The following is a 24,407-nucleotide window of genomic DNA, read 5'->3' on the forward strand; positions in this document are numbered from 1 at the left end:
GCTGCAGGCTCCTCCAGGACCCAAAGCACACTTCATTAAGCACATACCAGCTGAAGCTCCACCGTTTGCTTTGTCCCATATTTCATTTTTAAACCCAGTATTGAATGGGCTCATTCGTCTGAGAGGGTTCCACACATGGTTCAGTGTCTTGGACGCGCAGCAGGTGCGTTATCTGTGATTTCCTTCTTCCCCGAAGGAGCCTTGGGTTCACGTCCTCCCACGCAAACCTCCCAGTCGCTCCTCTTCGCTGGAGGCTCCGAGCGCGCGCACACAACGGGAGATTCCGCCGAATCGACGCTGCTCCATTGTCGTCTGCGTGGCGGAGGCGAGAGGAGGCGAGCAGCCGCGTCCCCGGTCCGAGGAGCGTCTCAGACCAGCGCAAGTCGGTAAAATGTCTTACTTATAACGATGCGGTCACTTCGACTGGTAACTGGCGAAACTGGGGCTTTTAATAGAGCGCAAAAAGTTGCGCGTGGACGATTGTGAAGTTTTAATTGGTTTTGCAGCATCTTCAGAGACGAGGAAGTCCTCGTTAAAGGTGCATCAGTCTTTTATTATTACACTAACGTAAAGCTGGACCACAGAAAACTAATGGAAAATGACTCAGACTGCGTTCACATCGCCATCTGTCCACTCATGTATCTCTCAACATGTCTATTAATTATCCTGCTATTAATACACTGACTCCTGGTTGGACAGGGTTTTATACTGATACTCAACTCAAAGTAGTCAGTATTAATGCAGTGTGGGTTTTTGAGCAACACCATAATTATTACCTTTGAAATTTGTCATGAGCGGAACACTGCTTTATTATGATGTAAGTAAAATATACAGACTGTACTTTGCTTGGTAGGAAAATGGATCATCACTGTTTTCCTTCAGCACTGAACACAGCCGGAAAACGAAGGTTCAAGGTTACAGACAAACCATCCCTGTTTGAGTTTCAGATGTGCTTTCTGAGGTTTTATTCACAATGAGTGTCTTTGTCTTCAGTGTTCAGGTCCGTTACTGCTGATTAAACTGACCGAACAGGGTTTTCATGTCGTGTCGTGCCGGTTTCTAACAGGTTTCTGTGTCATTGCTGCCAACTTTAGATTTATTTAAGGCAAAACTATGGCCTTCATCGTTCAGGGGATTTTAGAGGCTTGTTAACAATGGCACCTCTCAGTTCTGTGTGGTTGCGGTACCATCTTACCATTACTCTCTGTACTGCACTGAACAGAACCTCTCCAAAATACAATAGCCACACATTGTAGGTCTTACTACAGCAAAATTTGGGTATTTTGACATACTTTCTTTCAATTACATAAACCCTTGTATCCCATGTGTTGTGTGAATCTTCTGTTGTGGGCTTTTCCACGTCACGTTGAGCCAAATGTTGTTTCCAGAAAAGTCCATCAGAGGCGTTGCATTAAAAAAACAGAAGCTACAGGGATGGCTTTGCTTTGATGGAGCAGTCTGTCTGTTGCGTGTGTGTCTGAGGAGGTGTGAGAAGGTCAGACCTTAGAGGCCTTTTCATGTCCGTCTGCGTATGAGAGCTGGCCGGTGATGCGTTGGCTCATTGTGCGGCTCGGCTCCGGACGCTCACACGCTTTCTCTGCACTCGCCGAACCGAGAGCGTTCAGCGCCTGCGACTGGACCGTAAACAATGAGTGGTGAGTGACCGGCGAGCGGCTTCTCAAAGCGCAGAGTTTATGCAGGCTTTGTGTTTAGTGTAAGAACAATGGAGGGGAAGTGTTTGCAGGAGATTTATCAAGAGCGATTCTTAGTTCAGGAGGTCAGCAATAAAATGTCTTGTTTCTTAACATGTGTTTGAGCAGCTTTTTAGTGCTAAAGAAAAATATGCCCACCTACTGTATAAACATCTGGCATCTGGAACAGCTGGACGGTAATTTCCCAGTTTGTTTCAACGTTGCTGGACTTCTGTGAATTTACTTTCTAATATTTGTCCAAATTCTGTCGACACTTTTACTTTCCTTTTTACTTTCACAGGCCTTCGTGACCTTGCTGTTAGTCCAGCGTTTCCATATTGATCAGCAGTTGCTCCTTATCTAACAGCGGAAGTCTGGGTCGTCAGACGTCCATCGTTAGAGCACTGACGAGCTTTAATACTGGAAGTCAGGTCACTGCTTTGGCAAACACTGTAAAACAGAGTAGTGTGGTAAATGAGGTACAGTTTACTGTTTACTGATCAAATAGGTGTTGTGTGTGTTCAGGCTGATCGATATTCCTATTTTAATATTGTTTATTGTTAATTTTAGACACATAAGCTAATCACATCTTTAATGGAAAGTGCTTCTATATTAAGTGTTTCTATATTCTTTGCTTTTTCACAATATTGATTAATGTGGTTTTTTTGAACTTTCCACTGTAACTTGTTACAGTTGCTGGTACATCAATGGTTCAAACAGATAAAACCCAAATGGTCAGATGTCACGTGACAGAGTGTGGCATGTCTAGTATTTACAGTATATGGTTAATCTCTTCTGAATATGTAAATCTCACGATAACAGAAAAAGGTCAAATAAACATTGAAACAGGTGAGTTAAAGGAGAAGCGGATGCCGACGGTCGACGGTTTTTCCTCTAAGTGCAGTCTGTTTGAAGAGGGCGTTTCAGAGTCAGAGTCAGAGTCTAGCCCACATAGATAAAGAGAAGTGAGCCCAACAGCCACATGCCTCACACACACACACACACACACACACACACACACACACACACACACACACACACACACACACACACACACACACACACACACACACTGCCGAGGGAACCACGGTAAGACAACACCAGTAACGTTTTACAACGTTGTTAGAGTAAAAAGGTTTTCATGCGTTCAGACGCACAGAGCTGGTACTGTGTATTGTTGTTGTTGTATTGTATTGTATTTGCTTGGGATAGTTTAGAATATTCTGGAAGCAGAACTGCTCTCTTACTGTAGTTCCTGTGCAGTATTTGTACAGATTCATCAGTTGTAAAACAACAAATATTTCTTTTTAGAAAAAGCCTTTCTGTTTTCATCTGTTTTTATATAATTACTCTTTATTCACAATGTGTGGTCAACAACATGTGGCTTTAGTTTCAAATACTAAGTAACTTCATCAGATGTCTTTGCTACAAGCTAAAACAGGAAATGGGGTGATTTTATTTTTACTAAGTTATATATACAGTATATATATATATATATATATATATATATATATATATATATATATTTCTAGTAAACAGTCATGATTGGGTAATGACTTCTTCCAGGTTAAAAACAGACACATATACAGTAAATGGTGCTGAGGATGTTGCTCAGTGACTTGTCCTCCTGTAGGTTCACACGAGACCCGCCTCCTGGACCAGGTGCTGGAGCTGATTATGAATGAAAAGCCTCCCACCAGCGCCAGCCTTTTCTTGAACGAGGACGCGGACAAAGCCCCCCCGCCCGCAGGAGGCCAGCTGAGGAGGCGTCTGAGGAGGGCCATGGAGCGGCGGGCCGGCACCGTGAAGGACCGGATGGGCTCCCTCAGCAGGGGCCGCGTCGCGGGCTTCTTCAGGAGGAACCTGTTCGTCGTGTTCACCGTCGCCGCCGTGGCTCTGGGTGAGTGGGGGAGTCCGAACGGGCCGAACGGGCAGACGCTGAAGTGCAGGTTGTTTGACGTGACGTGCGGCCCGGTGCCTTTGTCCAGGGGTGGTCCTGGGCTTCGCTCTTCGCCCGTACGACCTGTCCCTGAGGGAGATCAAGTACTTTGCTTTTCCGGGGGAGCTGCTGATGAGAATGCTGCAGATGCTGGTGCTGCCGCTCATCGTCTCCAGTCTGGTCACAGGTCGGCTTTAAAAAAATTCTCACCTTGGAAAGTTTTTTTTGCTCTGTCACAGGCTTCTTTTGCAATCTAGGCGAGTAAAGATAAAAATTGTGTCCAAAATCAAGTCCATGTTGTGATGCTTTGGGCATCGGACCTGTGAAAACCAAGCGTCTGAAGCCACCGTGGACACGTCCCGTTCCAGGTATCTCGTCCCTGGACAGCCGAGCGTCTGGGAAGATGGGGGTGCGCGCTGTGGTCTACTACATGGTGACCACGCTGATCGCCGTGTTTATCGGCATCGTCATCGTGATGATCATCCGACCCGGCAAAGGCAGCAGGGAGGGTCCAGTGGCCAACGGGGGAAGCATAGAACCGGTGCAGGCTGCGGACGCGTTCCTGGACCTCATCAGGTAAAGCAGGTTAGTCAGTAACGTTATTGAGGGAGATGCTTCCTGCTGTCAGCTGTTTGCTGTCATGTTTCTATCCCAGGAACATGTTCCCTCCCAACCTGGTGGAAGCTTGTTTCAAGCAGGTGAGAACGTCTCATATTTGGAGCCACTTTCACCACTGACTTGCACCGACGCCAGAACGTTCCTTAATTTCATGCTTCGTCCTTCAGTATAAAACCGTTTACAAGAAGGTTGTTCTCACCAAGAACGTGACGCTGACCCTGAACGCCAGCGACTCCCTGAATGCGACGGAGCCCAGCCTGATTCTGAACCTCAGCCGGGTGCTGCACACGGTACAGGTTGGTAGTGGAACGTCTGATCGTCAGAAGGTGGAACCCTGTGAACTGTGCTTGGCTGTGGGACTTTTGCAGGAGACGGTGGAGGAGACGGTGCCGGTGCCGGGCTCCTCGGGGGGCGTGAACGCCCTGGGCCTGGTGGTCTTCTCCATGTGCTTCGGTCTGGTCATCGGTAACATGAAGCAGCAGGGCCAGGCTCTGCGGGACTTCTTCGACTGTCTGAACGAAGCCATCATGCGGCTGGTGGCCGTCATCATCTGGTCGGTGAGCGCTGGTTTTCGTGCACCTTCGGCTCGAACCGGCCTCTGACTCGGCTGTGTTACCAGGTACGCGCCGGTGGGCATCCTGTTCCTGATAGCGGGGAAAATTGTGGAGATGAAGGACCTGGCGGAGGTGGGCGGTCAGCTGGGCATGTACACGGTGTCGGTGATCGTGGGCCTTCTCATCCACGGCCTCCTGGTGCTGCCGCTGCTCTACTTCCTGGTGACCAGGAGGAACCCCTACGCCTTCATCGCCGGGCTGCTGCAGGCGCTCATCACCGCCCTGGGAACCTCCTCCAGGTGGGTCGACATTCAGCGACCTTCTGTGGTGAACTGGCCCCAGGTCAGTGGCTCACGCCGCTGTCTCGCCCCGCTCCAGCTCGGCCACGCTGCCCATCACCTTCCGCTGCCTGGAGGAGAACAACCGCGTGGACAAGCGAGTGACGCGCTTCGTGCTGCCTGTGGGCGCCACCATCAACATGGACGGCACCGCCCTCTACGAGGCTGTGGCGGCCATCTTTATCGCCCAAGTCAATGACATGGACCTGAACTTTGGCCAGATTCTTACCATCAGGTAGTAGTTTATGACGTTTATACGTTATTGTATTTTTAGAGAAAACTTGCTAAATGGTGTCTTTCTCCCTCCACTACTCCCACTAGACGTGCTCATGTGCCATTTGTTTGTTTCCCTTTATTAAATGTCCTCTCTCTCCTCTCCATCCCTCCTGCCGCCCACACAGTATCACGGCAACTGCTGCCAGCATCGGAGCAGCAGGCATCCCTCAGGCTGGCCTGGTTACCATGGTAATCGTATTGACATCGGTGGGACTGCCCACAGAGGACATAACACTGATCATCGCTGTGGATTGGTTCTTGTGAGTTCCCATTAAATGTCAGCTTGTTGGGGATTGGCCCGTGTGCTGGTTCTGTGCAGCTACAGTCCCGGCCTAAATGTCACTGTGAAGCTTCAGAGAGCTCAGAGATCCCAACTCTACAAAGGTTACTGATGCATAATGCAGAGTGGCAGATTAAAAGCCTGTGCCAAAGTTATTTATATAGTGGATAATGACATTCCTGACTGTCTGCCTTTCTGTTTTGGTCGCATTCTTTCCCTCCTTGCTCAAGGGACCGCCTGCGCACCACCACCAACGTCCTCGGGGACTCGCTGGGGGCCGGCATCGTGGAGCACCTGTCCCGCGGAGAGCTGCACAGTGAGGACGGAGATCACAACTCTGTAATGGTGGAGAACGAGAAGCCGTACCAGCTCATCTGTCAGGAAAACGACTGCCTGAACCACCGCAACAGCGAGACCCCGATGTGAAGGCCCAGCCACGCACAGCAGCGTCTGGGCCCCAGAGGCATTCGAGGGGACACCTGGCTTCCAGCGGTGCACAAGTCCCACACAAAGAATGTGCTCGGTGGTTCTGGGAACTCACATCACCCTTAAACACGAGACAGGTCAAATATTCACATACAAAAATCAAGCTCTGATGACTGTTGAATGTATGTAGGGTTTGTGTATTTTATTATCCGTTCAGTCAGGGAGACATGAGATCATCTACCAGCATCAGCGTTAAACGCTAAGTGTTATCAGCCAACAAATGAATCAAGAAGTGTTTTGCCAATGAAACATAAAGTCTCAATAAGGTTATAATCAAGATAAATTTACAGTGTTCCTGGTGTCTTTTTGGCTCCTCTCATCCATGTTTAAGTGACAGTTTAACTGTGACACAGGGTTGAAGGAAGTTTCATCAGCAAAATACTTTTCCCAAAGTACTTTGGGAAGTAAGAGGACTATGTACACTCCCAGACGGAATGTAATCATCACTGTCGTCATGACTACCTCTGATAGGATGTGGATGTGGAGCCTTTGCAGTGTTGCATACATGCTGAAAGCTTGTGTGCTTGTGTCTCAGTGCGATTGTACAGCTGCATCGGACTGTTAAACGCTGGATTGTTGTAGTGAAGTGTCTCCTTGCTGTTATTTTGAAGTTCACTTATTGCTAGAAGTTTTTTCACTCAGTGCTTTCTTATAATTATTATATTTCTTGCTTTTCTTTGGTGCTATTTTCTTTTAAACTTCGGGGACGTGACTGTACTGCTACAGAAAGATCTGCTGATGTGCTTGTTGATCATTGTCTTATTTGCAGTTTTCAAGTCTGTTTTCACATTTAATATTACTTTAATTATCTATATGATTAATTACCTATAGTTACAGTGACGCTCCAGCAGCACACTTGCCTGTCTGTGGTTTCTGCAGCATAGGTCACAGTATCAACTGAATGTAATTTGATGTTCCTATATTTGACTGAGATAATATTTTGCAGAATAATAAATGATACCTGTTTAGTGAAACAGTGCTGTGAAGAAGGTGATACTGGTTTGAATACTGGAAATGAATGTACAGCTACTTTATGCTTTTTGGGCGACAGCAGTTTTAGAAGAAAGTAAAGTGCGTTTTTAGTTTTAGAAGTAAAATGTTTTGGTAAAATGTTTAATGCTCAGTAAGAGGCTTGGCCTTAGTGTTGATGCTTGATGCTCCATCAGTGTTTTCTCTCACACAGGAGCAGCTTGACATTTCTGATGGACAGCTTGTTAAAAATGTGACAAATAAATGGCTCAGGAATTAAAAGTGTGATTGTGATTATTGTGTTTGTGGCTACCCCTGGTGGAGGATAGTCCTCGATCCAGAAACTGTGCTTATGGGAGCAAAATATCAGCCAAATCTATTTTAAAACCTTTTGATTTGAAAAAAACAACAACAACAGTTGAATAGTACAGTTAATACTTATAAGTAAAAGCATGCTTTTATTCATTTTTATTTGTCAAAGCCCTTTTCTGATTAGATGGGTCTCAGTGATGAATTCGTTTTTATTTGTTTAATTTATTCAGCCAACGTATTTAAAGTAAATGTAAAGTGAAGTCCTGTTGCTGTCACAGTCCTTCCATCTACTTCCGTAGAGTCTTATTTTGCTCATACGCTTCCTGTTTGGTCCCATCTATCTCCCTCAGCTTCACTAATCATCCCAATCACCTACACCTGCGTCAACCTGCCAACCGCACCGCGATTTTGGAGCTGCTGCATTTGCACTGTGTTTTGTTCAGGGGGAGGATCTTTTAATATTCAGGAGCCTTTCTTAGACATTCAAGCAATCTCTGTGTTAATGGAGTTGGTTTAATCACATGTTCTTAGTCAATTCATTGCCATTAACCACCTCATTTAGAAACTGTACATTACCAATCATCCGCTCCTTCCTGCAACGCTTTAGTGCCTCATGTCCAAATGAGTTGTGCCCCTGTATGAGACTATTCACCTCTGATGTCTTCTCAGGCCTCTGTTTACTGACAATCATTGCTGAGGCGAATGCATGTGTCCGTTGATCGTTCAAAGGGCGATTGGACTGAATGCTCAATACACACATACAATAAATAAACGACACCATGAGGCATTTGAAGTTATTTTAGATTATTTTATAAAATATTTCACTTGAGATACTATATTCTAACATACAGTGCATTCTTCTACAATACAATGCTTGTGTGTTTCACACACAATTGAGCCCTCCATGTTTTAACAGCCTGGCCATGTGGTGGATTTAATCAGGAATAACTTTGGCATAGTTCAGAAACAGACTACTGGTGAAGAAGACAAATGTAAACTGCAGACAGACACTCATGTCCCCAGTAGATGCCTGAAGGCTCACTCAGGTTGTATGCCATGGTTACAAACAGTCAATATAGCGAAGGGAAAAAACACCAAGAACAGTCGCTCTCTTAGGAGACAAAGCGAATCCAGCTATAATCCCGTCTCTGATCCCTTTTGGATTTTCCCCTCTAACAGTCAGATTCAGGATGACCTCTGACCTAGATTGTGCAGAACAACGTGCAAATCAATATTTGAGATATGTTCCTGAATATTTTACACAGAGACAAAACCCCATCTACTGTATTGTGTGAAATGTCATTACACATTAGGTAAAGAAGGTATACAAATCACAAATAAGCATAGAGTATCTTGTTGATATACAATATTAATATCACTGCTTGTTCATCATTTTTAATCACAACTTATTCACTGATTCTTCACATCAGCCACGAGTCGTTGTATTGTTGTCGAGGGAAAAACACTTTCAGGCAGACTCGGGCAAATAACAGTATGAGCCATTAAAAAAAAAAATCAATTTAGCGTATCTTACAGGTGGAGACTCCTCTGCTGACGCCACTCCAGTCGGGTGCTTGGGAAAGTTTCAAGCACTGCTCATGTTTGAATATCTAAGCCATTTAAATATGTATTGCTGCCCAGGTCTGCATGGTTTGAGAGGAGAGAGAGAGAGAGAGAGAGAGAGAGAGAGAGAGAGAGAGAGAGAGAGAGAGAGAGAGAGAGAGCAGAGGACTGGAGAGTCAGTGCGCTCTGCCGTGTAAAGATAAGGAGTCGCTGAAAGTTTACTTGGCCTGTAAAGACATTTGAGATGTGTAATTATGCACGTTATACACAAATCACTGAGCTTGCATTCATAGTGAATGGGTCTTACTTATGACTGAGTTTTCCTCCATTTTTTAAGGTGCTCCATCACTCCACACTGAGAACTGCCCAGTTATTTTTCTTGTCCTAACGATCACAGGAACAAACCTCTATTAGTATCCCATGTATGACATGAAATAAATAATAACAACCGTCCTCTGAGTATTTAATAATGAGGGGTAGAAGCTAAACAGATTAGTTTTGGCCAATGAATTACACTTAATGATGCATTTTAACGTGTTGCTGTGTTTGCCAGACTGTAGTGGATATTTTAATGGTCACGCTGTGGTAAAGCAGCTCGTCTCTGACCTCCGACATGACGGGAAGGTTGTCACGAGGAAAGACCCACTTGCTCTTCAGTCTCCGCAGGAGTTTCCTTAGCAGCCTCTTCACCTTTCGGTCTCTGGGGTCTGCGCATTTCACTGCCTTCTTTGTGTAAAGGCTGTAAATGCAACACAATGTTAATTACACTATAGAAAATGACTTGCATGCAATGAAGCCTACATATGAAGCCAAATAAGGTCTTATGTCAAGTCTGACTGTGGTCAAAAGTTGAAGAAAGGAGGCTGGAAAACACTGAAATTAAGAAATCTTTTCTGTATAACAATTACAGAACAGTTTGTGTTAACTAAACCACATGAAAAAGTCATGTCCTCCACACCAGATTCCTCTGACCCACTGAAAGCAATCTGTTTCACAATGCAGAATAGACTTAACTAGGCCCTGCTGCTCTGGCTGCAGCAGGGCTTGGTTGTGTTGGACGGTATTTTACTGGGCTTGTTATTCCCACATATTTCCTTTCCTACTTCCATGGCAATTACAGCTCTGGACCTTGCCATAACAACATGACCTGGAAAGATGACAATGCCATCAGCCTGCATATTTTCTGTGCCTGCAAATTGCTGCGTGCTGTTTAGCTCCAGGAGTGGATAGCTGAAATACTTGCATGATGGCATTGATGCTGCAGTAGGGCCCCTCCGTCTGCACCTCGAAGCGCAGCACATCTTTGGTACGCACCTTGCCCTGCGAGTACAGTATGCAGCACTGGACGTCCCTCTGCATCTGTACACCATTACCTGCACAGGAAGGAGACGAGCACTGACAGGGTGAGACACAAGTACAGAGGCAGCTCATGGTATTATTATGGGAACATGCTGCGCAGCCAACTGTAGGTCAAAGATTCTGTCCCCTGCTTTGATAAACGTGAGCCAAGCATTTTTAGTTTAGGCAGATTAGGAACTGTTTGTGTTTGGTTTTCAGAGGAGCGGAGTGAGAGAAACTCGCTGTGAAAGCAGGAAATTCAAAATCCACTTTTCCACTGCAAACAGATCTGGTGCAGCCAACTTACTACAGGAATGATAAAAGCTGTGTTGCTAATATAGTTTTGAGGAAGTTGCCCATTTTGTCTAACCTGCAGTGTAACCAGCAGACTGTCTGTAGCTAGGCCAAGCAAGCAATAAGCAATCAGCCCGGAGGAAAACGTCTAAAAACCACAAACGGAGAATTTAAATTCACTGAATCTGACACAATCTGTTCTGTTGCTTAATAGTAAAAGTCCTTTGTTGTTATTAGTTCATATTATTTCTGATACAAGTGGACTTTTGTGCCTTTATTTGAAAAATATTAGCTCTTAACAGCATATACTTGCTTAAATGCATTTTCAACAAGGAACATTTTAATGTGTACTTTTTGACATTTGTTTTGAATTTCATTTTAATCTGTCCTTCGGTGAATGAAACACAAGTATGAACAGGCACCTTTACAAAGACTTTAGCAAAATCTACATGTATCAGTTATTATTATGGGCTGTTACTTGGTTATTACTTCAGGAATCACACCCTCAAATTCCCATTTAGCATTTTATTACCAAACTACACTGAAAAACACAACCTTTGTTGTGCACATGCCTGTTGGTACACAAACTCCCATACGGAGGCACAATATCACAGCACAGCGGCATCACGTTGTGCTGCAAAACATACTACTGTACCATGCTACTGGGATGGAGAGGGAGAAGGAGACAAAGTGCGAGAACAGGGGAGGCGTGTGTTTGTGTGGAGGGTGTGCCGTGGTGCCTTTCCATCCGAAGCAATTATATAAACAAATTAAAGTGTGATGTGAAGCAGCAGGAGCGATAGGAGCTGCTAAATAGGACAGTGCTGCTTTGTTAAGCCACAGATGATGAAGGATCCCTCCTCAGGCTCACAGCCGCACTTTCACAACATTTCAAAGACATGACAAGGCGACAGCGTCGCACATAATGAGCTCCAACGATGCTTTCTTTGAGGAGTGTGTGTGTGTGTGTGTGTGTGTGTGTGTGTCTTCCGAGCCTCCCGTGCTCGTCCCCTCTGCTTACAGCCATGCTTTCCTCCCTGCTGTCCTTGCTGCTGCTGCTCCCGTCCCTCGTTCCCTCTTCTCTCCTTTTTTGTATTCGCCATCACTCTCTTTGCTACAGTGTTTACCTGCACGCTGCATACGAGCCATGCGACGCGCACACACACACACACACACACACACACACACACACACACACACACACACACACACACACACACACACACACACTTTTACCCACGCACACACACATAGTCAGGATGGTTGTGCCCTACCTTCCACAGATGCCAGCAGGATAAGAATCAGAGAGATGACAGTCAACATCTGCAGCATGGACATGATGAGGCGAGCAGAGAGGAGAGGCGCAGAGAGGAGGATAATCTACTCTGTCACCTCTCCCTGTGTGGCTGCCTCTCTTATATCATTCCCTCCCTCTCTTTATTCCTCCCTGCCCATCTCTCACTCACTCACTTCCACCACCTCTCCTTTTCGGTTTGGCCATCTTTCCCTCCCACCCTCTGTTTATCCAGTTTCAGTCATTCTCACGTGTTACTTTCTGTTTATCTTTCAAAACCATTGCTTCTCACTCAACTCGCTTCTTGTCTCCTGATCCAGGGCACCGAGCCTCATCTTTATTCCTCATTTCTGCTGTCCAGACCAGAGCAGATTCAATAGGCAAAACAAATCATGATAGGAATTCTACTTTAGTCATTATCAGACTTCTAATATAACTTAATATAAGTAATTGTCTTAGAATCACTAATTAATCTGACATGTATCTGTATAATGAGCATCTATTATATTGCTCGATTATATTTGTTGCAGGATGTGCTCCCTCTTTATTTCCTCACTTTTAATGTGGGGTTCCACAAGGATCTGCACTTAACCTTTTGTTGTTTTAGCATTTTTGCCTGCATCAGTACCAGTTAGTGGAAATGTTTCCACCCTGCGTTGGTAACAGTTTACTCTATGCTAGTTTACTCTATGCTAATTTTACCACATGCCATGTACTGTGTGTATTAAATATACCACGATAAATTGTTTATTTTTTGCTTGGCCTTTGTGATCAGTGTTCTAATTTACAGAATTTACTGGCAATATAAATCCACAGATATCTGATTAGTTCCTTTGTTTTGTATGTATAGGTTTACCAGTGAACCACCAAATTGTTGCATATGAGTCCATTAACGTAAGTCAGATGTTTGAAAACTCTCGTCTTAAGATGTTCTTGTGGCCCAACCCTGTTTGCCTATGAATCAGAATAAAAAATTGTTTTGTGTGTTTCTTTGTTTCCACTACTCAACACCACAAGAATAAGCTGGAGGCTCTATTCTGGGAGTCAAGCATCAGTATCTACAGAGAGGCTTTGAGAACAAACAGCAGGACAACAGGACCTGATTATACAAAGTGAAACCAGAGAAACTGATGTAGGAAACAGGCTTAATCTAAACCAACCATGTGGTGAGAAAACAAACAGGCCAAATACAAATGAGTAATGTAAAAACAATTATCATGGACCTGATTAGCAGATGAGCAAATGTTAGCAAACATCTGACAGTTCAATAATGAGTAACTAAACCTTTTATAATTCATTATAATTTGAGATTTTGTTTAGGTGTCCACAATTGCACACACTTACTTCGTCCACAAATGATATAATTAGCTTCAGTTGCGTCTCTTACATGCTTTTACATGGTCTCCTCACATTCTTCAAACCTCTGGTTGGACAAAGCACCTGTGGCCACATGACTGATGATATCAGAGCATCAGATGATTTCAACCAGAGCTCAGTTCATGCCTAACATTTGTTTTTACTCTAAACACAACTTAATGAACATTTGGTAATTAAAAAGCCATTTGGGTAAAACTTGCACTGAACTGATTTCCTTGTTGAACTGTTGCCTTCATTAACTTTGCTGTCATTTTGAATTGGACACGAGCCCACATAAACTCAGACCCGTTTTTTCATAGGCTGATTCTTGTTTGATCTGAACTACTATTATGATTACGATGAAAAAATGCTAGATGTTTTTTCTTTTACCTGGATCAAGCCTTAACTTTTAAAACATTTATAGCTGTGCTAGTTTATAGCTTTTTTAATCTCTGCTACACTCGGGTGGTGCAAATAAATAATCCAGTGAAAGTGTCCCCAAGGATGCATTAGTATATATAAATTAAGATGACAAATTAAAATAATAGACCTCTGTTCATTTGCCAAAATGGTTGGACATGTTGAGGAAAAACAACTTGGCAGTGCTGGAACAAGGAATCACAAACTATACAGGGGAATTTAGCCGTAGATTTCAGTTACTACATGAAATTGACACATGTGGTTTAACAGATCCTAAAATTGAACAAATGATCCTTTGGCTCGTGTAACACCTGATGGAGCGACTCCGAAATATTCAGACGAAAGGGCAACAATATGCCCCTTGTGGGCACACATAGCGGAACATTGCATGTGAAAATATGCAGCCTATGAAGTGATGGGAGAGGCTGGGGTAAAATATACGTGTATGTGTTGGGGGTGGGGTTCACTGTTAAAGAATTTGACCCAAGTATCAGGTTGGAATCTCAGCTGCAAAAACATACTTCCCACATGACCACAGGTCTGCTTGTTAGCCGAATGCATTTTCTGCATATCTTTGCTGTGATTAAAATATCTCCTGTCAAGGTGTGCAGACTCACAAATGTGGGAAATCAGGAATAAAAGCAGCGGTGAATAGTGGGGCTATTCACTGGTGATTCCTCTTCGAGGGGGTGAGGAGCCTGAGATGTACAGTATGCAGGAATGGTATGGCCTCCTGGAGATGTTGGAGGGCTCAGTTAGCGGCGCTGCACATGCAGCCCAACAGATTTTACTGTTCCTGAAAGGGATTTCCGAGAGATGAGATGCAGGGGGTAAAATACTTTATTTAATCTCTGAAACCAGTCTAAGAGGGAGGTGTATGAAACAGCGGTTCTATGAAACGTAGTACAAATAAGACCGACTGCAAAGCACATTCTTCTCATTTTTTAAAAATTGTGTTCCCAATTAAATGAGTAATTCCAGCTCAGCTTTGTGTGGATTAGAACCAGATACATGGTATGTTACCTAGTTTGCATCAGAGGTGCTGATATACAGATTTTTGTGTTTCAGTGGCTGTGTTGGCCCGTCTCTCAGGCACCACGCATGGTAACCAGAGAAAAGTAACTTTGCTGAATTGGTATTTTTCCCTTGAACCGTTTAAATTTAGATTTAAGAAAATGTCCTGCATGAAAACATATTGAATGGATTATATTTCAACCTCGTGGACGCAGTGTTTATGAATTCAATACATATTCTAAATTAGGCTGAGTCTAGATGATTGTGGTGAGTTACTGAGACCTTTGACACCTAAATGTGATAAGTTAATTCTTGAGATCAAGCAAACTTTTGTATAAATAGAAAAAAAAGACGTTTTCTATAAAATTAAGAACGGACAAATTAGAATGTGAATGACATTATTCAAAGACGTCAGAACACAAAAAAGGAGCACAGGTGATTCTCAAAGGAGCTCTCTTTAGAACTCTGGAACCACCACCTCTTCACAGCCACTCAAACAAAACATAGGTAGGACCTGGCAAAAAGACACACATCTCAGTAATACTCCATCATTTAGGCATTTGATTAAGTGGTAGGATGGATAACTTTTGTTATAAATAACACTGAATTAATTTGAATTTAGATACATGTCACTTTGCTTGTAGGTTATCATAGTGGCTGTGGTTTAATCTTAATTAAGTTTATGTCTACTACATACAACTGTTAATAAATAATAATATGAGAAAGAAACAAAGAGCAGGAGTAGCCAGTTGTCAGTTCTAGATGTTTAATCTTTTACTTGGAGAGAAAGTGTGAAGTTATTTTTAATTTAATACTGACACAATATGGCTGTTTAAAACCATTAAATTTATTCCAATGTACAGTAATAGTTAACAAATATTTACAAAAATGTACACATTAAAACAGGTACGAAAATTTGTAATGGCACATTGTAGAAAAGCATTTATAAATGTCCAGTATGAGAGTTTGAATATTTAAATACCAAAGAGGTTTTTCCACAATAAACTGTGTCTGTGACAGAACATTTGGCTGCTTGCAAACATTCAAAGTTCTTCATTCTTGTCTTTAATCCAGTGTGCCTGAAAGTAAAGGAGAATGACAGTAAATCAGCTCAATCATGTACACAACCATGTGGTGAGGATGATAATTATCCTGTGACCTACCTTCAAGAAATGCAAACTCGTCTATGGCCTCTATTGCATTGTCTGAGGTGGCAAAAGAACATAGAGATGTGGTTTAATTCAGACAGATGGCGACAGGAGATATGGGAGAACAAACTAAGTATCTATAGATGCAAGACAACGAAACTCCTTTACAGTAGCCAACACAGGACCAAGTGTGAGTCACATATTGTCCAGCTCTGAGTCACTCGATTTAACCCATTGTTGAGTAGTCAGTCTGCAGTAGTTTCTCACAGTGAAGTCATTTCCTATGCAGCACTTACCCAGATCCTTTCTTTGCAATGTTTTCCTCTTCCCTTGTTGGGCGTACACAAGGGCATCTTTGGCAATCATCTCCACAAACAACTCCTGGAGGGAAATAAAGCTTTAGTATGCTGTAATTAATAAGTCCAAACGAACTTCATTTAAATGTCCGGCCCATGACATCATAGGATCAGATTAGGAGAAGGAAAACCTGTAAACAAATATCCTCTGGTGACCACTAAAAAGATGATGATGATGATGATGATGATGATGTCTGTGCAGTACATCATTTACATGGTGGATGGTCAAACAGTTAATGAAATAATGATTACTGATGGAATTATTGGATGGTATTGTTTTATTGACTGTGATCTAAAACCTGCGAATTTGACCTGCTGTTTTCTTGTCTCTTACCGTGGCTTTGGCGATGATGAACACAGACTCCTGGCTGGCGAGCGACACGTCGGGGTCGCTCTTCATCAGCGCCTTGATGCGGGCCAGCGGCAGCTTGGACAGGCGGTTGTGGGTCGCGGCGGCCGCCGGGCCTGTCTGCTGCTGGCGGCTCTCCTCCGCCGCCTCGGCACCGCGGTTCTCCTCCTCGCTTCCACACCGGTCAGAGTCGTGCTCCGTGGGGACAGCAGCCGTTACAACCGTAGCTGCCATTCTTAGATATTTTTACAAACCGTATTTAAATATAAAACCCCAAACCGAACCCGCCTCTCTGTCTACATGTCACAGACGACAACATTAGCTGCAGCGCGGCGCCAGCATGTGCTTCCGGTCGTTCCGTTAGTGCCGTGCTCCAATTCGCCAGCCAGGATCCTCGATGCCCCGCCTATTCCTCTCCCGCCAATTAATAATTATTCGTGATTGGACAGTTTACGCTAAAGAGGGTGGGTATTGGCTAAAAGTAATGTCCATCAAATAAGATAGCAGCTTTGCTTGCTAATGACAGATGACAGAATGGTGACGCTGGTCATTAAAGGTAATGGTAATTTTACATATTAAAATGAAAACAATACTCGTAAATTGTGTGTTCCCACTTTAACTTTAGAATTTCTTTTAGCACATTTTATATAAACAAAATACAGATAAGAACTACAACTAGGTTCTTGTCCACTGGGGGGCGTTGGAATCAAGCTGTAACGCCGGTGTGTGCGTAATGATGAGCGGCGCAGCAGCAGCAGCAGCAGCATCCTCGCTGGTCTCCGATACCTTATGCTAATGTTAAACTAAGCTAATGCTAATGCTAAGACACAGAGCACTGTGTCTGCCTATTGCTCTAGTTCATCAGAGCCCTGTTAAATCCTTTCACAGACATTTGTTAACATTTTCATTAAATAACTTTAAATACACACATATACATATAAATATAAATATATACATATATATTTAAAATTATAGGCATGTGTCAGTCAAAAATATTCTAAAAAATACCACTGAACCTTTGATACGTTTGCTTGGCTGCCAATAAAAAAAAAACAGATAAGAAGTTGAATATCAGTAAATGCTTGTAATTTAAACTTAATATTTACATCTAAATTTATAAAATAGCCTCGTCCTTTCATCAGTAGAATAATCATTTGTGGTGTGTTGTGTTTATTTTTAATATACACAGCACCATCTTCAATCTATGTCAGGGCTTAATGGGCAGTCAACTAATACACTGCGTTAATAGGATTGTGAGGACTGCTTTAGTCCACTGAACCTTCATTCACATGTTTCGACAGTCAGGTGTTACACAGTGAGGGAAGGATATGAAGGACCCGCAGCTCCCAGGTAAAATCCTCTGCTTTATATTCTTTGTTTAAAAACACATATGCAGTTTTGTAGCTGGAACGTAGGGGGAAAGGTAGAAAAATAATCCTAGTAAAATAATAATATTAGTAAAATAATTTGTTACATTTATTTTACTAGTAACAGATAACTAAACCACCTTAATCTGTTAGTAAACTTTGTTTGTTAGTAAAATTTGTTAATCAGCAATTAAACCACTATATTCCAGTCTAGCTGTTGTGGTTGGACTTTGCTAGGATGTGGGATCTTTTGCCCATTTTACCTTTATATTGTCTGGTTCCTGGGTAGCTGCATTAACAATGAAATCAAATCTAGTAAGAACTGTTCATCCTTATTTGTTATACAGATTAAACATATGAATATAGAAATCTGCAGCAACCACCAGTAGCACATATATAAAAAATTAATCAGTGTAGATAGATTGATGTCTGTTAATTTCAGTGACTAAGTTCATTGTTGGGTTTAATCTCGTGCCTTCATGGTAAATTCAGTCCTGAGAGTTTGTTGTTGCACAACAACAAGGTATCTTGTTTTTATAGATGTGTGACTGTTTAGGCAGAGCCTGAACAATGTACCACAGTGTAAAAAGCTGACTGCAACTAAAAGCCGCTAATACTGGATCTCAGGAAAGCAAGTAATCCTGTCCACAGATAGACCTGAGCCTTCCAATGGCTAAATTTAGCTCACAGTATTAAGCGGGATGTACAATTTAATGAATTAAATTTGTAACTTAATCGTTTATTTATGTTCACTGTACTTCTTTATTTGACTTGTCGGTTGTTACCTCGGTTCCACATGGACTGTTTTGAGGGGTTATGCACATAGGGTTCAGCAGAGGGAACAGTTTGACCTTTGACCCTGCTGTCTCATGCCTATTGTTTGTATTCCATGCTTGCTCATTGTGTAACGCTGGCACCTAATATTTTTCTGAAACAAAACAGGGCATCGGGTGGACCAGAAAGTCGTAAGACACCATCCTGTTTCAGATACTTGTACAAATGCTTTGGCTACTCATTAAAAGAAATGTGCTGAGTCCAGAGAGCTGGACCCAAAGAATAGATCTGTTTTCCCATAACGAGAGAAAAAACAGGAACCACAGAGACATCCTGCTTTTGTTAATGATTAAACGTAGGCGCATGCACTGAATCGACTAGTCAGTACGCTGATGCCACAGCGGAGCCTGAGCTGTGTCTAATAATGGCAAATAATTACAAAACTGAGATTTTCAACAGACTAAATTTCCACCTATTCATATGCACGTGACTGAAAAAGTAAAAACCCATGTCTGTTTGCAAATGAAATTTGCTTCCACTTAATGGGACTATTTATAAAGGATGGTACAGGCTAAAGATAGGCTTGAAAGAGGCCGGACAATTTGCCTTACAGAGAACAAAATGAGCTAACAAGGAGGTCAAGCTCATTAACACTGTGCTATAAGTAACTCTCTGACTGACGGAGCACATTGATCAGTATTTTAAGGCCTTGTCTCTGACGTCTCCTTTGAAGGCATGAAGACGCAGCTGTGGCCGAAGCCGAGAGCGAGCAGGAAAGCCCAGGACGAGCCTCCGTCGGGGGAAAAGCCCGCGAGGCCTCCGGCCTCCGCTGCCGCGCGCGCTGTCCCGCAGGTGACGGAGGCCGAGCGAATGAGGCAGTCGCCGTTCGAGAGGGCCGTGTACGACATGGCCCACAACCAGAAGATCGTCAGCGACCTGATGCTGGGGCGCCGGGTCGGCTTCTACGAGCTGCGCGGGGAGATCGGCCAGGGCAACTTCTCCACGGTGAAGCTGGGCGTGCACGTCCTGACTAAAGGTCAGCACACACCGACCTCCAGGGTAAAGCTGCTGAAGGATGCTCATCAACTGATCCCTTGAATAAACCTCTCTGGTGATCACTGAGCTTTCCTCAGCTCTGCACTGGTCTTTGCTGCAGGGTGCTTGATCCTTATTCACATTTTTGTCGTACCTTAGTATAATGCTGCACCAATCTTCCAATTAAATTAGATCAGAAGGCATTTCGGTCAGTTATTGTAATATTTTTCCCTTTTCCGTCTGTCTCAGAGAGAGTCGCCGTCAAAGTCATGGACAAGCTGCGTCTGGATAAGAAGAGCCAGCCTCTGACGTCCTCTGAGATCAGCTGCATGGAGAAGCTGTGCCACCCCAACGTGGTGCGTCTCTACGAGGTGATGGAGACCAGCAGGCGGCTGTATCTGGTGATGGAGTACGGCAGCGGCGGGGACCTGTTCTCCCGGATCACCAGCAGGGGGAAGCTCAACGACCTGGAGACCAAGCTGGTGTTTGCACAAGTCCTCTCTGCTGTGAAACACATGGTGAGCCGCCGTGTCAGTCTTGATTAGAATCAGCCGAACTGGACTCCGTGTTCAGTTTGAGCCCCACGCATGTGTTTTACACATACTCCTTAGAGTCAGAGCTGGGGTTTAAAGTTTCGCTTTCGTTAGGGCAACACATGTTTGACATAAAACTTTTAGGGAAGGTTGTGTTCTATAAAAGTAGTTTTGGGCTATTGCTTGGCTGTAGTTTGACCACAGGCAAAGAAAGTGAATGGACAAACAGAGAGTGTGATTTTAATCTAATGAGACTGAGTGACTCAGGCCAGAAACACTGTGATTACATGAAAAGCGCATAAAATCGCAGACCACCTGAAACGTGTTTATATACGCCAGCTGTTTACAGGTTTAGACAAATAGATTTACACAGACGAACACTCCAAACAACTCACTTTTGCACTCATTTGACTCAATTTCACTCAATTTCTCATAGTGGAACCAGATGAAAGTCATTAAAAACAGTCAAAGTGATGATACTGCAAACGTGGGCGTGAAAGTGCTTTTAACCCTCCCTAATTACAGGTATAGAGAATCGGCAGCAAGTTTTCAAAACTCAAGACACACGACGTCATTAAACTCATGATTAATATCTTTTTAGCTCCTTTGTGTGTCCCAGTTTTTCTAACCTTTGCTATTAGCGGTAAACATTTAGACTAACAAGTCAGCTTAAAGAGGAAAACAGGCTGCTCAAACCCTGTTAACATCTTTTAAGTGTAGTGTATTTTGATTCAACATTACTAACATACATTTGAATATGACATGCAACTGCAAATATTACTGTATACATATAATATTTTTAGAGTAGTAGTGTATATTTAAGTAGAGTGTAATATAATTGTCACCCCTAGTGATTTTCTTTTGCTTTCAGCACGACAACAACATCGTCCACAGAGACCTTAAGGCCGAAAACATTTTCTACACCACCAGCTACTGCATCAAGGTCGGGGACTTTGGCTTCAGCACCCAGAGCAGCCCCCACGAGCTCCTCACTAATTTCTGTGGCTCTCCACCTTATGCGGCCCCTGAACTGTTCAAGGTCAAAGGTTATGTGGGACACTACTCAGATATTTGGGCCCTGGGCATCCTCTTGTACTTCATGGTGACAGCCACGATGCCGTTCTTTGGGGACAACATGGGGCGGCTGAAGCGCTGCATCCTGCAGGGCGCTTACAGCATCCCCCCCTATGTGCCTGATCCATGCCAGTCTGTCATCAAGGGCATGCTGCGTCCCGTGCCTGCGGATCGCTCCTCCCTCACGCAGGTCACAAGCAGTGCTTGGCTGCAGGGGATCCAGTACCCGGGGGCGTACGCGCCGCTGCCCCTGTGCCCGGCGCACTTCGCCCAGCCCGGCCGGCCTCTGTGCGTGGAGGAGGAGGAAGTGAAGAGTCTGCTCTCAGACTTTGGCATCGTGACGGTTCATTTGCAGAACAACCCCTGTCTGGACAGCAGGAGCCCGTTGACAGGGACCTACAGGATCCTCCTCCATCAGGTCCAGAAGAGGAGGTCTGTAGAGGCTGTGGGCTACTCAGCACACCACCCCGACCAGTACCAGAGCCCCAGGAGGTGGTCCACGGCGTCGTTGGAGAAGCACCATCCCTCTGCTGTGTGCGTGGTTCTCTAACGAGCCATGACTGCTTCAGTTGTGGCTAAACACACATTTGCCCTTTTATCTTTCACTCCCACAAGACGTTTTAACTTCTCTTGCTCTGTGAGGCGACATGTTGCCTAAACAAAGAACTGGAAGCACGTTGTGCAACTGAAATGGCGAACACATGGAGGCTGAGGTCAGGGTGGGCGGTTCTACTGTCCCACAGATGATACGTAGCGTGATCGCAGGGTACAGGCCGTGCATCCTGCCTAACAATAAACCAACAAGCAGCTCACAAAGTCCTGCTGAGCGGACAGAAGGCGCTGGTTCAGACGGAGCTCAGCGTACGTGGAAGAAAGAGGAAAGCACTCAGAGCCACACGAGGCCAGAACATCTGGCCAACTACTGTCTCGTTGCTGTTTTTGTGTGTTTGAAACACAAAAGATCAAAATGCCTTCATTTAATGACAATGTTTATTTAAAACGTTATAACATTTATTGAGCATGACCAAAATCAGGCATAGACGTCTACACAGTTTATTTTGCACAATTGTACTGTGATCTCCTCTCGTTAATGTGAAGTGATCAGCTCCCTGTTAACTTGTGTTTTAGGCTTTTTTGATACTGAACTTTATGCTACTGTTCATCAAAAATCTTAGCAATATGTATTAATTGAGCAGCAAATGATTCACCAGTTTTAATAAAATGATATTTCAGTATTTCTGCGCAACAACTCGTGGGACGTTTGTTCTGTGGATTTGTGATAGTGGTCCGTGATGTGGAGGCTTTTTCTTGGTTTCACTTCATTTGACTCCTGGAGGGTGCAACAGTCTCCGCGAGCCAGCCGTCACTCCAGACCTGTTACCGTCACCTCGCCATTCAGCGCCACCTCTTCCAAGATGGGCTCACACCTACCTGCTTCTCATCAGTCATTGGCACAAAGATAAACTTCTGCAATAAAGCGCTGAACCCCCCCAACCAGCAGCCTGTTCCCACAAGAATGCATGCGCAGTGAGCGCTTATCAGGGGAGGCGTCTTGACTTGCTGTTTATTTAGGAAACCTGTTCTTGCTCAATATGAGTGTGTGAAAAAGCTGCGCTATTATTTCCACTTGAGCAATATTTTAACTGCAGGATCGACCAGTGAATGAATGAAGACAATTGATGCTCTGAGGGACAGGAAGTAGCTTTTAAAAGCCGGAGAAGGTTCCAGACAGCTTTACGTAAGAGGGATAGATGCAAGATAAGAAAACAAACGATAATGCAAAGATAACAATTTTACCACAATGAAAAATGATGATAATAAATATGAATATGACAATATACCATAATACGTCATCTGATGCATCATCTCAGACTGCCTGATACTAATTACAGTATAATGTGATGACTTCATTTAAAAGCCAAGAATTTCACTGTATCTATTTTGTTCTTTTGTCACTTTTCACATGAACCCTGTCCTCAGCTTTTACCTTTTCTTTACCCTCTGGGGCTTTTCAGGATAAACCAACATCTCAGCCGTGAGTCTGCAATCGTTTGTGATTGCACTTGGCAGCGAAACAACAGCCTTGAGCTCTGGATGAAACAAAGCCGGTGAGTTCATAGAAGCACAGATCACACGGGCGTGTGAGAGTTGGGAGTCCGGCCTTTTAGTGCAGACTCTAGAAGGGCCCTGTTTGCTCCCTGTTTGCTCCTGGAATCCCAGCACGGGTGGATTACTGGGCTCACACAGTAAGAGTGGTGGAGCCAACCCAGGTTCTGTGCAAATCAAAGCTTGGATGTCCTGAAGCAGCTGGAGGCGGAGGCGCTTGCGTACGTTACACATGTTCGAACGTGGGTTTCTCGGCATGGGGCTCAGCATCTGCAGGTGAAGTCTCGATACGAGAGTCTTGTAAAAGAAGACATTTACTAACTGAATCAGAGGCGAGAGGCGAGAGCTGCCGCAGGGCTTCATTTAACCGTTGCACGTTATTACTTTTCCACATTAACTGGGTCATTATTCACCGGCCAACATGGTGCATACGAAGGAGTCCTGCAGCCCAACACCTGTCTCCAAACACAAACCTTTGATCTGGAGCACGTCGGCTGCAGAGCGGATCCAGTCGCCCAAGCTCAGATGCTGATTAGCGGAACGCTATACGGCAGCGGCTGAACTGAAGCTCTGCCTTCGCTTCCACCCACTTACTGTCTGATCTAAACACATCAGCGTCTAAAAACCTGCTGGACTGTGATCATTTGGAAACATGTTCTCAAAGTTTGAACAATACAAAATGTTCTGTTTTCCAAGTTTTCATTCTGGAAATGCCTCTTTTCTTTCCTTTTGTGTGTGAATCAAACAAAACATGGTCTATTTTGTTAAAATCACCCCAAAGTCTTGTTTTGAGCAATTAAATGTTGTGCTGGAAACAGTGCAACATAAACAATAGTCAAAAGGGCCTGATGGATTTTTTAGACTTAAACGCCCTCGATGCCACACACAAAACAAAGCAGATGGTCACAGCTGGAAGAAATTTA

At 44.0% G+C, this 24,407-nt stretch overlaps 4 protein-coding genes across 6 annotated transcripts; 2 read left to right on the plus strand and 2 right to left on the minus strand.

Moving 5' to 3' along the window:
• Positions 1–432: 432 nt before the first annotated feature.
• slc1a6 (solute carrier family 1 member 6) lies at positions 433–7,433 on the plus strand. 2 transcript variants are annotated; one of them, XM_029148006.3, is made up of 11 exons: positions 434–1,655; positions 3,325–3,591; positions 3,680–3,817; positions 3,999–4,206; positions 4,286–4,328; positions 4,416–4,544; positions 4,617–4,801; positions 4,868–5,101; positions 5,181–5,375; positions 5,542–5,676; positions 5,927–7,433. In XM_029148006.3, exons 1-11 carry the CDS (start codon positions 1,649–1,651, stop codon positions 6,120–6,122), a joined length of 1,737 nt encoding a protein of 578 aa, XP_029003839.1. In that variant the 5' UTR covers positions 434–1,648; the 3' UTR covers positions 6,123–7,433. The 2 variants fall into 2 exon arrangements, with proteins under 2 accessions (XP_029003838.1, XP_029003839.1); XM_029148005.3 differs by having other exon boundaries at positions 433–1,655; positions 4,416–4,801.
• An 817-nt stretch (positions 7,434–8,250) lies between these two features.
• On the minus strand, positions 8,251–12,088 carry ccl44 (chemokine (C-C motif) ligand 44). Its single transcript, XM_029148007.3, has 5 exons — positions 11,933–12,088; positions 10,270–10,399; positions 9,633–9,765; positions 9,334–9,410; positions 8,251–9,253 (listed from the first exon to the last, which is right to left on the minus strand). Exons 1-4 carry the CDS (start codon positions 11,994–11,996, stop codon positions 9,372–9,374), a joined length of 366 nt encoding a protein of 121 aa, XP_029003840.1. The 5' UTR covers positions 11,997–12,088; the 3' UTR covers positions 8,251–9,253; positions 9,334–9,371.
• Positions 12,089–15,491: 3,403 nt separating this feature from the next.
• pole4 (polymerase (DNA-directed), epsilon 4, accessory subunit) lies at positions 15,492–16,969 on the minus strand. Its single transcript, XM_029149452.3, has 4 exons — positions 16,581–16,969; positions 16,187–16,271; positions 15,906–15,947; positions 15,492–15,821 (listed from the first exon to the last, which is right to left on the minus strand). The coding sequence occupies exons 1-4, from the start codon at positions 16,827–16,829 to the stop codon at positions 15,808–15,810; spliced, it is 390 nt and encodes a 129-aa protein (XP_029005285.1). The 5' UTR covers positions 16,830–16,969; the 3' UTR covers positions 15,492–15,807.
• A 119-nt stretch (positions 16,970–17,088) lies between these two features.
• On the plus strand, positions 17,089–22,613 carry LOC114853057 (serine/threonine-protein kinase NIM1). Of its 2 annotated transcripts, none has more exons than XM_029145946.2 (4): positions 17,089–17,151; positions 19,470–19,772; positions 20,021–20,289; positions 21,176–22,613. In XM_029145946.2, exons 1-4 carry the CDS (start codon positions 17,115–17,117, stop codon positions 21,926–21,928), a joined length of 1,362 nt encoding a protein of 453 aa, XP_029001779.2. In that variant the 5' UTR covers positions 17,089–17,114; the 3' UTR covers positions 21,929–22,613. The 2 variants fall into 2 exon arrangements, with proteins under 2 accessions (XP_029001779.2, XP_040926135.1); XM_041070201.2 differs by lacking the exon at positions 17,089–17,151 and adding an exon at positions 17,437–17,945.
• The last annotated feature ends 1,794 nt before the right edge of the window (positions 22,614–24,407 follow it).

This window comes from Betta splendens, chromosome 4 (assembly GCF_900634795.4).
Source record: "Betta splendens chromosome 4, fBetSpl5.4, whole genome shotgun sequence".
In the NCBI taxonomy this organism is placed as follows: Eukaryota; Metazoa; Chordata; class Actinopteri; order Anabantiformes; family Osphronemidae; genus Betta; species Betta splendens.